Below are 15,684 nucleotides of genomic sequence, written 5' to 3' on the forward strand. Positions count from 1 at the left end.
CAGGTCACTGGAGTCGTGTCTCCATGTGGGGGATGGGAGGAGGAGGAGGAGGAGGAGCAGGTCACTGGAGTCGTGTCTCCAGTGGCTCTTACTTGCCCTGCTTCCTTCCTTTGTTTCCTTTTCTTGGCTCTTTTGTTTGTTTGTTGCCAGGAAGTGAAGAGTCACCTCCATCAGATGCTCTACTTCCATGCTTTGCCTAAACACATGGGTGGAGCAACCATGGACTCAACAAATTGGAATTATGACTTATATTTGACTTTATAAATTTTCCTCCCTTATTCCTGATTCCAGAAATAAGGAAGTAACTCTCATGTTCTCCACCACTGCTAACCCCTGGGGCTTTCATTTTTTATGTTTTTGTTTTGTTTTTTGTTTGTTTGGTTGGTTGGTTTTTTCAAGACAGGGTTTCTCTGTATAGCTCTGGCTATCCTGGAACTCACTCCATAGACCAGGCTGGCTTCGAACTCAAAAATCTGCCTGCCTCTGCTTCCCAAGTGCTGGGATTAAAGGCATGCACCACCACCACCCTGCTGGAGCTTTTGTTTTGTTTGAGACAAAGTTTCATGTAGCCAAGGCTGGTCCTGAACTCCTGATTCTCTCATCTTACCTTCACATGCAATTTTTAGAAAAAGATTTTATTTCATGTGTATGTGTTTTGCCTGCATGTGGGTGTTTTCACATAACTTTAACTTTTGTCAATTAGTTTTGTGCACACTAGTTATAAAGGGACTAATAAGGGTTCCTTTGAGAAAATTAAATGGTTAACTTTAAACACTGCAGGCTTTAGTTGTCTATGGATTACCAAAAACCAAAAACCAAAACCCCAAAAAACCAAAAAACAAAAAACCGCATTTGAAATCTACGAAGATGAAAGAAATATGATTTTTAGTGTAGGGCTTAGTTTTCGTGTTTAATTCTATGGGTATTCCAGTAATAATAAGCTTTGGTGTGATACTGAAAGCCATAAAATGCAAGAGAGAGGGAGAGAGAAAGAGAGAGGGGGAGGGAGGGAGGGAGGGAAGAAGGGAGAGAGAGAGAGATTGGGAAAGAGAGAGAGAGAGAGAGAGAGAGAGAGAGAGAGAGAGAGAGAGATTGGTTGAGAGAGATTGAAGCTAGAGCTCCATACACAGTGCTCTACCACTAAGTTGGCATGCCCATCCTTCCCTATTTTGAGACAAGAAAAGTTGCCTGGACCAGCCTCAAACTTGAACTCTCACTGCCTTAGCCTTCTAAATATCTAGGAGTACAAGTGTGTACTACCAGCATGCAGGGCTACAAGGTTACAATACAGCTCCGAGGAAAAATAGAAGAACCATCTCCTGTGAGCGTTACAAGTTTCAGACCCCAAGAGATGTGCATTGCTAGCACAGTGTCAACCATTGACTGTCAGCTAACCAACTCCCAAACTCTCCTAAATGCTTTTCAGTGGTCCTTATTCAGTGGTACAATATGGCAAGATCACCAGACCCCCATTCCTTTCTACTCTACCTTCCTCACCTCAACCTTCTCCTAGAGTGACAGACCTCCGCGCTGTCTCTGCAATTGTCCTGCCCAGGGTCCAGCCCCTAACAGCTGCCCTGGCCTGCTTCCAGCCCCTGCATCCAAAGGTGCCAACAAGAGTTGGTTGTGGAGCAAAGCCCTGGGACCCAGAGGCTATTGTGGGTACACGAGCCTTTTTCCACTAAAGACTGTGGGGTCGGTTCTGGTAGGCTTCTTCAGATGGCCAAGATAACTGTCACATTACTCTTATTTATATTTAGTTGCATTAATTAGGCAAAAGTTAGTATGTCCTTTCTAACACAACCAAGCATACCATAATCCAAGCACTCAGGCTTCAGCTTGTGCACAAGACGTGGACTGGGCACAGAAAGCAGGTCAGATATGGCTGACTTATATTTAATTTTAATATTTGTTTGTTGATTTGACTGGATCTCACTTTATTGCCTAGACTGTCTTGGAATTCATCATGTAACTCAGGTTGGCCTTAAACTGATTGTGATCCTCCTGTCTCAGCATCCTGAGTGCTGGGTTATGGATGTGAACAACCATGTGTACACATTTTTATCTTAATGAAAAAAATGGATTGTTTTGCATCGATGTTATAGTGACTTACGATTCACAGTTTATAATTTGACTTTTTATCATTTATGCAAGTGACATTCATACTGGCTGGAATAAAACTTCACGTTTTCCCCACACTCAGCATGACCCTGTGTGTGGCTGACACAGGTTCAGCCAGTTTGACCCCAGAGCAGGGTTTGTTCACACCGGCTACCATTTTCATTGCAGGTGAAATTTCTATCTTTCCTCTCATTGACAACTAAGTAGCTGAATACACATTAAAGCCCGAAATCACCACCACAGTAAACCCTCACCACTTCCTACTTGGTTTTTGTAGCTTTTGTTACACTGCTCCCTTTGCTGGAAGCAGTGGTTAATGAGCACTCAATTATGTTACACTGCTCCCTTTGCTGGAAGCAGTGGCTAATGATGAGCACTCACTTATGTTACACTGCTCCCTTTGCTGGAAGCAGTGGCTAATGATGAGCACTTACTCATGTAGGAGTTGCTTGCATCCTCACTTCTGCTCCTCTTTTTCTTGCTGATTTTCTTAGCATCTTTGGATGCTTTCCAATTCATTAGGAATTGTCTTTCCAGATCTTTTATTTCTTTTCCATCAAGAAATTCTGGAGAAGATGTATGTTAAAAATACAGTACATTAATATATATGTATATATATGTATATACATATGAAAATAAAAATAAAAATATATACTTCTGGCTTATAACACATGTTACATCATAGGCTAAAAGGAAGTCCTTTTAAAAATACCTAAGTTATGTTAGCAAATCCATCATTCAGGAAGTTGAAGCAGGAGGATTACCATGTGTCTGAGAATAGCCTGGATGGCTACATAATGAATTCTAGGCCAGTCTGGGCTACAGAGTGAGATCTTGTCTCAAACAACAACAACAAAAATACCAGTGCCAGGAATAGGTTAATCTTCTTGATTTGTTGTTAAAGGCGGTACCATGGAAATGCCCAAGTTGTCCAGGCTATTGGTTGCTCTTCACAAACTGATGGGAAGGCCCTGATGCTGAAGGCAACACCTAACATTACTCATCAGACATGGAGAAGCTAAGCTGTGTCTAACTAGAGGCTTTGCCCCTATTGACTAACTTTCATGGTACTGAAAGATATTCTGCAAGCTACCAAAGGAGAAATGTAATTCCAGCTACAAACCCTGGTTCAAGGTCAGTGGTGACCTGCCTCCAAGATCTGCCAGGCACATGCATTTTGGGAGTGACTAACCACTCTCTGACGGCACCCATGCTTGACCCTGTGGCCAAGAGCCTGAAAGTGGATAGGCAATGAGGCTAGGGAAAAACTAAGTCCTATTGTTCTGCTAAAGGAACACAGCAATGAAATGACTTCTTTTTTGTTTGGTTGGTTGGTTTTGTTTTTTGAGGCAGGATTTCTCTGTGTAGCCCTGGCTGTCCTGGAGCTCACTCTGTAGACCGGGCTGGCCTGGAACTCAGAAATCCACCTGCCTCTGCCTTCCAAGTGCTGGGATTAAAGGCGTGCGCCACCACCGCCCTGCATGGAATGACTTCTAATGACGTTTGGTTACACTCATATGGCATTGCCTTGTTCAGCTGTTGCCAGAGAAGCTTCCTGCAGTAGATGGGCACCAATACCAAGACCCACAGCTGGGCGCTGTACAAAGTGAGAGACGGAACTCTGTCATAAACAGAGTTAATTAAGCCCCCTACCCAGGGTCAGAGATGTATGCTGAAGAAGAGGCAGAATGATTGTAAAATCAGGGGTGATGGATGGCTGCAAAGAAGCAGGGACTTCCAGACAGAACAGTGGTGCACAGATGAACCCACAGGGACCACACACATCCCATAGAGCATGTCCAGGGCCTGACAGATAAATGGGGCCTGTCACTGAGATGGGGAAGTGGACATGGGCTCCCAACCCTACCAAGAAGCTATCTGCAAGTAATACCTCCTGGGAAATGAAAACTCAGCTTCCTCCTAATAATTCTCTCTGGGTAGGCCCCATGTCCAGGAGCAGTTAGCCAACAAATACAAATTCAGTGGTATTTGGTTGAACTTTTTGTCTCATTGTGCTTTGTTTGGGCATTTTTAAGTTTTATTTTATTTTATTTTTTGGTCTCATTGGTCTTTTGCTTATATATTTTGGGTTTTATTTTTGTGGTGTTTTTTGTGGTGGTTTTGGTTTATGTTTTGTATGTGTTTTCTTCTTTCTTTCTTTAAAGACAAAGAAAGGGCATGGCATTGTGTGGGGAAAGTGAGAAGGTGAGGAGGAGCTGGGAGGTGTTAAGGAAGGGAAAACCTGATCAAAATATAGCATATACATTTTTTATTAAAAAACAATTGGGGGACTGGTGAGATGGCTCAGTGGGTAAGAACACCGACTGCTCTTCCAAAGGTCCTGAGTTCAAATCCCTGCAACCACATGGTGGCTCACAACCATCTGTAATGAGATCTGACGCCCTCTTCTAGTGTGTCTGAAGACAGCTACAGTGTACTTATGTATAATAATAAATAAATCTTTGGCCTGAGCATGGGGCTGATCGGAGCTAGCAGAGCAGACTGGAGCGAGCACAGTTGACCAGAGTGAGCAGAGGTCCTAAAGTCACTTCCCAACAACCAGATGAAGGCTCACAACTATCTGTACAGCTACAGTGTGTACATATACATAAAGTAAATAAATAAATCTTAAAAAAAAGAGTTCCAAGATACCCAAGGCTACACAAAGAAACCCTGTCTCAAGTTTATATTTCTATCTCATATAAACACACACATATATATATGTACATATACACACAAATATATAAATATGTGTGTACATATATACATATATGTGTATACATGTACCTACATATATACATATACATATATATCATATGTATATAAATGTATACAGAGTATGCATTCTAGCATGTCTTTAAACACAATTTCTGATAGGTGACAATTTATTTTATATGGATAGTCTATAAAATACTGAACAAGTCCCTTATTTTATTTTACCTATATTATATTTTATTTGTATCACATAACTAAAGTGGTTTATGTGGCTTTGATTTAATAAATAGAGTATATTTTCTAACGGTGTGTCTGTATAATTCTTAAACTGTCTTTTATCACCTGAGTAAGGCCTTCTACTGAGCCCCAGGCTGTAGTAAGGGTATAGTAAAAGTTTTTTTGGTCATGTTCTTTCAGGCTGCCTGAGACTACTCTAAAAAATGTTGATTCAGGCTGGAGAGATGGCTCAGTGGTTAAGAGCACTGACTACTCTTCTGAAGGTCCTGAGTTCAATTCCCAGCAACCAAATGGTGGCTCACAATCATCTGTAATGGAATCTGATGCCCTCTTCTGGTGTGTCAGCGACAGGACAGTGTATTCACATACATAAAATAAATAAATAAATAAATAAATAAATAATTTTCTTTAAAAAAAAAGTTGATTCTACTGCTAAAAGATTTAATGCTGACACTTAAATACCTGTAATATTGTATTTAAAGTATTGTTTTAAAATAATGTTGTATTTAAAGTATAAAGTAGAGTGATGGACAGAGTATATGGCTGTTCCTTGCCCACAGGTGACAGACTCCAGCAGGCAGGAGGCTGCAGGCAGCAGGCAGAATGCTGGCACCACGTTCACGCTGGCCAGGCACGCCTGTGGTAACTCAGGCAGTCAGCCAGCCCTAGCACCGTGGTGTTCTGTACGTGAGGTAAACAAGCCTTCTCCAGATACCTTACGACGGTGTCATGTAGTTCCTAACTGTGGCTGGCTGTGGACACTAGAGGCCTCGTCTCCAGAGGTCTAATCACTTGACATTTTCTTACCGGAACGACAAGCACTTTCCAAACTATAGCTTAAGGAGTTGGCAAGATGTTTTCCCATCATGCTTTTTTGGACTTATAGCCACATCAGTCACTTTTATGCTCAGTTTCTCACATGCTTGTCTCTATTGATGCCTTTACATATTTGTTTCTGTTAGTAATTATATAACTTCTAGTATAGTTTGGGTGACTTTATCTATACATATATGTATACACACACACACAATGTCTTGAGTAATCTGATTTCATGTCATTTTTAGCACATAATCTTGCTGAAGGCTCTTATGTATAGAAGTGATTTTGGAGAAAAATCAGGTAACTGACATAGGTAATGAGATCTATTTTATTTTAACAATTTGTTCTCAATATGAAATGTGCTTCCACCCATGTTATGTAAATCAGGTTATTGAGGACTGGGTAAATTGCAAAACATAAAATGGTTCCTCATAGTCTTTTAACTTTTATTATTATTGTTGTTGTTATCTGGTCTTAAATGTGGTAAAAAGAAGATAAATGAAAACAACAAGGACAAAATTCAAATGATTTGTTATATTCATATGTGCATAGACTTGAAAGACATACACAAAAGTTGTTAACAGTAGATTTATGGTGGGATTACGGGGGATTATTTTTTTTTTCTTCTCTGCATGTTTTCCCTGAAGTACTTATGATAGAACTCGGGGCTTGTGCATTCTGGATGAGTATTCTACCACTGAACCCTGTGCTGATTTGACTTATCTGTGTGACAGTCCTGGCTGTCCTGGAACTCACTTTGTAGACCAGGCTGGCCTTGAACTCACAGAGATTTGCCTGCATCTGCCTCCCAAGTGCTGGGATTAAAAACATGCACTGCTACCACCTGACTCTTTTTCTTTAAAGTATTTATGTAAGGGAAGGTTTGAGAAATTTTAGCTTTTAGAAATTTTATAGAGTTGAAGATTAAACTCAGGGCCTATTGAATCAATGAACCACACTGTAGCCCATATTGAATTTTTGTTTTTGAGTCAGGGTCTCACGATATGGCTCTGGTTGTCCTGACACTCGATATGTAGATTAAGCTGTCCTTGAACTCAAGCCTCTGCCTTCCATGTGTAGGCTTAAAGGCCTATGGCACAGATCTGCTTTATATTAGGATATTCTTAACTATTAAACAGTAATTGTATTTACTTTTTCCTCTGGCTGAGTAAAGCAGACGAATGCAGTTGTGTGTGGTGCCAGCGAGGCAAAGGGGAGTGGCTGCACAGCAGAATTGTCTGCAGAACTTTGAAAACATACCACCATAATTCTCTGTGTGTCATTTGTTTCCTACTTTTGTGGGCTGTGTATAGATAACCCCTGCACATACACTTTAAGAAAAAAAAATATTTTCCATTATTTGATTCACATGCCAGAGAATTACTAGCGTTACACTAGCATTATGATGAGCCAGCTATGAGTTTTGAAGATGTCTTATCATTTTAGCTCTTTATTAATTCTTCTACCCAAGCATACCATGTCCCAGAGTTTGGCTGCAGGACACTTCTCACAGGGCTTCTTTGTAACATGGTATTGCCTGTCCCTCTGATGATATGTAATTTTGACAATATCATCCAAATGCATTGGCCCATTTCCTCCAGTGTAGGTAGACTTAGGAATGTTGTTATTTGTAAGGATTTGATAAAGCAACTCCCCAGTTCCCTTTTGTTTCACGTGTGAGCAAACCTTAACCCACTGTAGCTATAGAACAAGAGCTAAGGAGTCTAAAGCCCTGCCAATGATTTGCACCAAGCTAAGTTTAACACGTTTGTGGCTAACCAGTTTTGTAGGCTGTGACCACATTTTCTATTAAAAGTCTGCCTGGTGTTTATTTATGAATAGAAGAATTTTTTTTCATGTATTACTTCTCTTAACTTTGCTGTTATTCAAAAATTTAAACTTAAGTTGACCAATTTCTAGAGCCAGATGTTATATTTATATTTCTGAAAGCCTCATGATAAATTAACCTAAAAGTTAAACAAGTGCTTTAAGTTGGGTTAATGTAAAACGCTCACCCAGTGACTTGGACATCAGTATCAGTTTGTCCCTGTACTTTGGTTTAAGACAAACAGGATTTCCATTTAGATCCATTTTCCATAGCTTCATCAGTTTTTTCAGTAAAAGCTCCAAGTCCTGTAGTCGGGAAAGAAAAGGGAAGACACAGGGATTTTATGATTATTAGTACTCCTTGTGCAACTGCTTTTCAAGGTGGCTAATGATTTCTATAGCATCCTAGCTCCCCAGGTAGAATTCATACAACCACCAGCTTTGTCTATACCAGTCATGAGAGAGCTAGAGGAGGCAGAATGGGATCGCTGTGCTGCTCTTGATCATGTCGTCCCTAAAGCGACTCAATCTATAGTTAGGAAAACACTTCCTGCTTGTAGAAGGTACCCTGTTCTCAGGGGAATCCATAAAAGCTTACAACTGAAGGCAATTGAAGAGTATCCAGCAAACACTTCATCAGCCATTGCTGAGGAGTTGTCTGGAAGGAACAGGGGCTACCCCACCCCATCTGCCAGGGAGAGAGGCTCAGAGCATCTGAGGCACCTGGCAAGGATGCTCCCCAGCCTGTTGAGCTGCCTGTAGTCAATGCAGTGTGCTGCTCCAGGCTCCCAGCTTTCAGAGGCGTCACCCATGCTGGAGAAGGTTTTTGGTGGTGCAGCTGTCTGAATCATCTCTGCACCTTTAAGTAACCCCTTCCCCATCTTCCTGTAAATAACCCCAATAAAACCCACTGGTTCATCAAATTAAACAACACAGACTGCCATATACATTGTTGCCTATTTTTAAATGAAGAATGTGGGAAAATTCTGTCAAACTGCAAAACAGAAAAAACAAGTTCCTTGCCTGTGCATGCCCCGGAGGCCACACTGGACACAGTTATGCCTGGCTCGTCTTTTGGGGGCTGAGGGACTCTTTTGACATTATAATCTTACAAGGGTTACAATTTCCTTTTACTTCTTTTGTTGTTGTTGCTGTTTTTCTGTTTGTTTATTTTGTTTGTATTTTTTGTTTGTTTTGGTTTTGGTTTTGACAGGGTCTCATTATGTAGTCCTGACTGGTCTGACACTTACTGTGTAAACCAGGCTGGCCTCGAACTCACAGAGATCCTCCTGCCTCTGCCTACAGAGTACTGGAATTAAAAGTGTACACCACCACATTCAGCTTTGTTTTATATTTCTTAATAACTATTTGCATGCTTTTGTAGCTTATCAGAAATGACATGTTGATATTTGAAGAGAGACTCATGATCCACAGGTCGCACGGCGGTGAGGAAGGCCAATGAGAAGTATTCAGACACAGTCTTCCATTGCCCTACCTCCTCTCTCCCTGTGGCAGGTCTTTCATCAGCCAGCGTCAACCCCCCAACCCCCAATTCTTTGTCTTCCTGCCATTCCTTTTCTTGCTTTCTCTGCCTCCTCTTTAAAAATAAATGTTCCCTTAACTGCTATTTGATGAAAGCATATATGCTTGTAGTGTTTCTTATATATGCCAAAAGACTCCATTTTTAAATGAAGTAAAGGGCTGGGTGGTAGCGGTGAATGCCTTTATTGTACTTATGTACATAAAATACATAAGCAATCAACTTCCCAGCACTTGGGAGGCAGAGGCAGGCAGATGTCTTTGAGTTCAAGGCCAGCCTGGTCTACAGAGTGAGTTTCAGAACAGTCAGGGCTACACAGAGAAGGCTTGTCTTGAAATACAAAAACAAAAACAACAAAAAACAAAACAAACAAACAAAAGTAATGCACTGCACTTTAGTTGTATCTACATCTTGATTATATATATAAAAAAATAGCACAACAAACACATAGGTATATACTGGGTGTTGGTGACACACACTTTTAATCCCAGCACTTGGAAGGTAAAGTCAGGCAGATAGATCTCTGAGTTCAAGGTCAAACTAGTCTACAAGCAAGTTCCATCACAGCCAGAGATACACAAAGAAACCCTGTCTCAAAGGAAGAAAAAAAAAAGAATGCACATATCTTTTCAAAATAGTGACTTTCTGAAGGTATATATATATATATATATAGAGAGAGAGAGAGAGAGAGAGAGAGAGAGAGAGTTTAGTCTACGGTTGACTCGGAGGGTTGACTTGGAGGGCTCAAAACAAATAACTTGGGAAAACACACATTGTCTTCTCAGAAGCAGCCCTCTGGCTCCCGGGGCTTTTGCACCTGTGTCTCTCTTGTTGTTATTGTTGTTGTTGTTGTTATTATTTTTTTTTTCAACACAGGGTTTTTCTGTGTTGTTCTGGAACTCTCGCTTTGTAGATAAGTCTGTACTTGATCTCAGAGATCCACTTGCCTCTGCCTCCTGAGTGCTGGAATTAAAGGTGTGTGCCTCCAATGACTAGTTTCCTCTTTATTTACAAGCGATTGCATAGAATTAATCATCATGGCATATAAAGTTCAGGGAACAAAACAGATAAGTCCATAGGTTTTTGCCTGCTCTGCTAGTCTTCAGTTAAATCCCTTTCTCTTAATTATGACTAACAGAGCAAAATTTAAAGATGACGCTTCTGACCCATTCACCAACAAGTAGTTACCTTCATGGAAGAAAGCTGTCTTCGAAACTATAACCTCAGTTTCAGCCTCACACCTTACATTTTGCTCTTTCTGAAACCTTTGTTCCAGGTTTAACACCGCCACAGCTATTTTATGCAAGAGTTCTGTATTCCTCTTACTCTAAGGTTCTGTGTGCTGGATGTTTCATACTGTTGAATATGATGCCCATAACAACAAGAGAACTTTACACTAATACAGATAAAAAGTGCTTGGAGTTTTGTTAATTATTCCTCACTTGATAAATGACCCTGGACATACTCCCTCCAGTGTATGTTTACTTAAGGCTAAACTAATCCTGTTCTGAAATACGACTACCCTTTGGATACGCTCTGGTTGTTCATTGCCTTCCTGTCCTTAATAAAATCCTTTCACTCTCCTGCCCTTCAATAAATTACTCAAGGAGCCAGACACTTTTCTGGACAGTCTCTGTTTGATAAATGATCATGTCACGCTATCGCTTAGAGGCGCACTGCAAAACTGTGAGTGGCCAACTGCTTTTGCCTGCACACTGGTCCCCTGCCCCTGCCTGGGTGTTTGCGACAGACAGGCTCTGCTTTAACGATGACTGTGATGAACCTGTATTGGACCAGCACTCTCCAATCTTCATCGGAAATGTCTGGCCCAACTGTCCTTACTAAATCTAAAGACAGCCATTTGTCATCCCTCTGACTGCCTGTCATCATCTGCCTGGGAAAAATCTATAATTTTTGGCTTGTTCCTGACTAAAGTGTGGAATGAATAAATTTATCTTTGGGCCATGCTGTTTGCCAGGATCAATATTGAGCAGAGGTTGAATAAATTAGGAACTGAGAAAACATGACAGGCCATCGTGGTTTGTTCATTTGTGTATTATAAATCAAATATTTAGTTTATATAAGAGGCAAGCATGTCACTTTTTTACTTTTCCCATTCATTCTGAGAATTCTATATCTCATGATAAATGGTCACCAGAAAACCAATGAAGTAAATCACTAATGAATCTGACTGTGAGATGAACTCAGGTCATTTTATTGATTTGGCAAACTTTGCAGACATAAAAACTGTAGGCAAAGATTAAGGATTTGTTGTTCTTTCAAGGTTTTTTTTTTTCACATGCATTTGACTTTGTATAGCTTTAGCAACTTGAATAATGTTCGTCTAGTAAAGCTTGTGATTCAACCTGTACCCACAAACAACGTTTATAAATTTAAGATGAACTTAAATCATAAAACTATTTGTTGTTTTTATATATTGACACATGCCTGTTTAAAGAGGTTACAGGAAAGAAATACAAAAACAAAACAGTTGTGAAATGTCATTTGAAGTAGAGCTCCATGAGTCATCATCATCATCATCATCGGCTTAAAACTTCCCTCTCCTCCTCAGTTCCTGCCCTTGGAACCTACTTTACTGGAGGTCATTGTTGGCTAATGGTTTCTCAGTATTCTGCCTGTGATCTCACATCTCCGTTCCCTTCTACTCAATCTTTTGGATCCTAACTATCTCCTCTGGGGTCCTCTCTTACATCCTCACTTCCAGTTTTCCTTCTCTGGCTGGTCCCTTTCCTTTATCCACCATCACCAGACCTGCTGAGTCATGCTCCTCAAAGTTTTATGTTTATTAAGAACACCAGGGGGAGCTTGTGGAATGGCTCAGCAGGTAAAGTGCTTGTCACCAAGTCTGACTACCTGGGTTCAGACTGGGTGCCATGTGGGTAAAGTTGAAAAGTAACTCTCACAAGTTGTCCACTGCTTAATAGATTTTCACACACATACACACACACACACACACACACACACACACACAATACATACATACACACACAAATAATAAACTGTAACTTTAAATTAAAAAAAAATCACAAAGGACCCTGTTTAAATGCAGGTTCTGAGCATCGGGTCTGGTGAAGAGGTGGTGGTGGTGGTGGTGCTGCTGCTGCTGCTGCTGCTGCTGCTCCTGCTGCAAGGTCTCTGATTCCATGTGAAGCTATGAGGCTGTTGAAGAAGGCTTCTGTTTCCTCAACCACTGGGCACTTCCACAGGCTGAAAAGGCCCCGGACCAGATGTTAGCAGTCATGGAATTTGTAAGCCTCAGTTCTTTGGGGCATTGCAATTTGTGGACCACTCCCTTATTCCTTAGTGATTCTGCATTCCAGGAATCTGTGGCTCCATAAGTAACCAAGCTCTGACATCAGACATCTCAAATATACGACTGCACTATTTTATCACAGTTTGTTCTGAGAGATGAGAGCACATCTCATGAAGACAACGGTGTACACAGTGAACCATGACCCGGATTCATCCGTGAAAGAACGTGTGTGGTGACAGTGCTGTAAATCATTCTCAGAGCACCACCAGTGTCTTCCAGAGCTGACCACGCCCACAGAGACAGCAGAAGATGATGACCCATCAGGATCCATCAGGAACTCCTTCCCTTTCTATATTTGACATCTATTTCTTCAAAAACAATGTTTCTTTCCATACCCTGGTTTGCAGAAGAGGGCCCATTCACAGTTAGAAACAAGCCTTCTCCCATAGGCCACAACGGTGTCCACTGTACTTAGATCCAGCACAGAAAATAACACCTCCTTCCATGTCAGCCAGCATCCACATGCTGTCTTCACTGCCCATCAGTGTGGAGAAGAGTGAGTCAGTCCTACAGTCATCTGGCCTCTGCATTGGAGGTCGCCTCACACATCCAACTGTTAATTTGGTGTTTTTCTGGAATGTTTCAAAGACACGCCAACTATCCTTGACCAAAATGATCTTGTTCCCCAAGCCTGTCTCTGGAGCTTTCCATATCCCATTTCCTTCTGCTCCGTATTCCCTATATTTAACTCAGAACCAACCTTCTGCTCCGTATTCCCTATATTTAACTCAGAACCAAGTCTTGCCTGGTTAGTTCTCCAAATGGTTGGTTCTCTGGTTTGTTTATTCCTTTTCTACCCCAACGGTTACCACACTCCTCAGTTCTTAAGTCTGGACTCTTCCAATCTGTTCCTCACACCCTACTTAAGCAGGGTCCTTTTCAGAATGCTACCATCTAATTACGTCACACCTTCAATGGCCCCCGGGGCTCTCAGAATAAACACAAGACTTTGGTCTGTGCACACCTTCTCTATGGATTGTCTGCCTTCACTCGCTCAGCTTCCCATCCATCCTGTTTGAAGTACATGCGTTTGCCTTAGGGAGCCATGTCTGTCTTCTCTAGGAGCTCTCTTCAGCTATACCTTCTCCAGGAAGTCTGGCGCCCAACTAATGCGAGTCTTCCCTTAAAGCTTTCAGCACCACCTACTTCCCTCGTGGCCCTCGTGCACAGTTTGCTTAACTTTCCCCTGGTGAGCACACGCTGCCGAGTTTTCCTTCCCTTTTCCACTCAGAGTCCCGCCCCCTCCCCGCCCATCCCCCTAACCAGGGTAATGCTGACTGCTGTCTCCACCATTGCCTGACTATCACTGCCACAGAGTAGGTACGGGACAGGAGAATGTCACTGAATGGACAGGAGACCAAGGATAACAGGCCAGAGGATCTGACATCAAGACGCAGGACAGGGATTAAAATAAGAGGCACAGTGGAGCTGGTTTCGAAGAAGTTCTCTACTCAAGGAGCTACCGCCATGGGAATAAGAAAGCAGGTTTCTTTCCCGTGCTTCCTCTCGACCTTCCTTTTTATTTATTCTTGCCTAGAAGTCCCTGGCCTGGATTAGCTTTGTAGAGATGTGAGCCGCAGAAAGTAGCATGGCACACAGGGCTTCCTGACCGCCATAGGTCTGGAGAGTGAAGGGGAGGGATGAAGCCCTGCTTGGCTGCCCGTGCCCTAAACTCCAAAGGCGGAGCCTTGGCTTGGCCTAGTGACTCAGTTCTTCCTGGTTTTCTTCCTTCCACCCCAACCTCCACCCCAAGCTCAGAGATTTCAGTAGCCTTCCATCTTTGGAGTCATTCTGGTTTTGTTTGCTTGCTTGCTCGTTTGTTTGTTTTGCTACATGTGTTCTTTTAAAAGTCATCTTAGATAGTAGTCTCCTTTTTCAGAGTTCAAGTTGCAGTCTTGGTTGGAAGCCTTAGGCAACAATCATCCTAAGAGATCATTTTTAAAAATTGGTTATCCATGCCAAAATATACTATAAATACTATCATTTCTACTTTGTGATACTACATAGCAATCTATGGACAAAGGCTGGAGAGATGGTGCCACAGTTAAGAGTACTGGCTGCTCTTCCAGAGGACCTGGGTTCAATTCCCAGCACTCAAATGGCAGCTCTGTAACTGCAGTTTAGGGGACCTGACACAAACAGACATACATACAGGCAAAACACCAAGGTACATAAAATAAGTAAATAAATAAATCTTTTTTAAAAATCCACAGATGAGACAAACAAGATTTCTCATTGTAACTATAGATTTGAGTTTAAATTCCAGATTTTTCTTTTTCTAGATAATGCCAGTGACCAGCAGAAGCTATCAGTTTAACATTATGCTTTCTGGTGTAATAACTGCATTCAGTTGTCCTTATGTGTTCTCTGTGGACTCATTTGCGGAACCTACTGGTATCCATCTGGGGCAGCTGCTCTCTAAGTGCTCAACACCTCAGGTCATTATGTAGTGCTGCTTGCTCTCTCTAACAGCAGCTGACGTCTCCCCATGGCACAAAGCTGTCTGTTGCTGACAGCTCTTTGAGTGGAAACCACTGACCTTACGCATGGCATTAGAGATTTCTTCCCCAGGGCACAGGCTTCAGTACCAAGGGGTAAGGCAAAAAGAATGGAAAACTTGAAGCCATAACATAGAGATCTTGGATTCAGAATACATACAAAGAAAGAAGTTAATATTCAGAGGCTAGGCTCTGTCCTTTGACTAAGTCTTTAGAGGAATATTTTAATCACATAAGCACGTTCAGTTATATCCTGGGCACTATATTCAGATTTCAATAAACTGAGTCCATGCATTTTTTTATTGCACATTTTTCTAATAAGTTCAAATTTTTAAGCAATTTGCATTTCTCTGGCAGATTTCAGTATTTGTACTTTGTTCTATACTTTTGACATTTAACTATCCTACACTATTGAGGAGTCATGTTTCTTGTCCTGTCTTTATGGATTTGGAATTCTTTCACTGGATTTGGGGAAATTTCTGCTATAATATCATTGAATAAGTTTCTCTATGCCCTTAGACTTTTAATTAGGATAGAGTGCTTACCATTTATAATTGCACCCCAAATATTCTATAGGTTCTATCTAAAAATAT

At 41.4% G+C, this 15,684-nt stretch overlaps 1 protein-coding gene across 6 annotated transcripts in view; it reads right to left on the reverse strand.

The window, feature by feature from the left end:
- The window catches only part of Ppp1r42 (protein phosphatase 1 regulatory subunit 42), a 40,529-nt gene that overhangs the window by 9,172 nt on the left and 15,673 nt on the right, over positions 1–15,684 (reverse strand). For 5 of the 6 annotated variants that reach the window (XM_031366840.1, XM_031366839.1, XM_031366841.1 and 2 more), the window contains 2 exons: positions 7,908–8,025; positions 2,556–2,687 (listed from right to left, as the gene is read on the reverse strand). In XM_031366840.1, coding sequence (XP_031222700.1) covers positions 2,556–2,687; positions 7,908–8,025 — 250 coding nt within the window. Of the gene's footprint in view, positions 1–2,555; positions 2,688–7,907; positions 8,026–12,348; positions 12,488–15,684 lie in introns of those variants that run through there. The other variant, XM_031366844.1, reaches the window with a different exon arrangement.

The sequence above is a fragment of the Mastomys coucha genome, unplaced genomic scaffold (assembly GCF_008632895.1).
Source record: "Mastomys coucha isolate ucsf_1 unplaced genomic scaffold, UCSF_Mcou_1 pScaffold14, whole genome shotgun sequence".
NCBI lineage: Eukaryota > Metazoa > Chordata > Mammalia > Rodentia > Muridae > Mastomys > Mastomys coucha.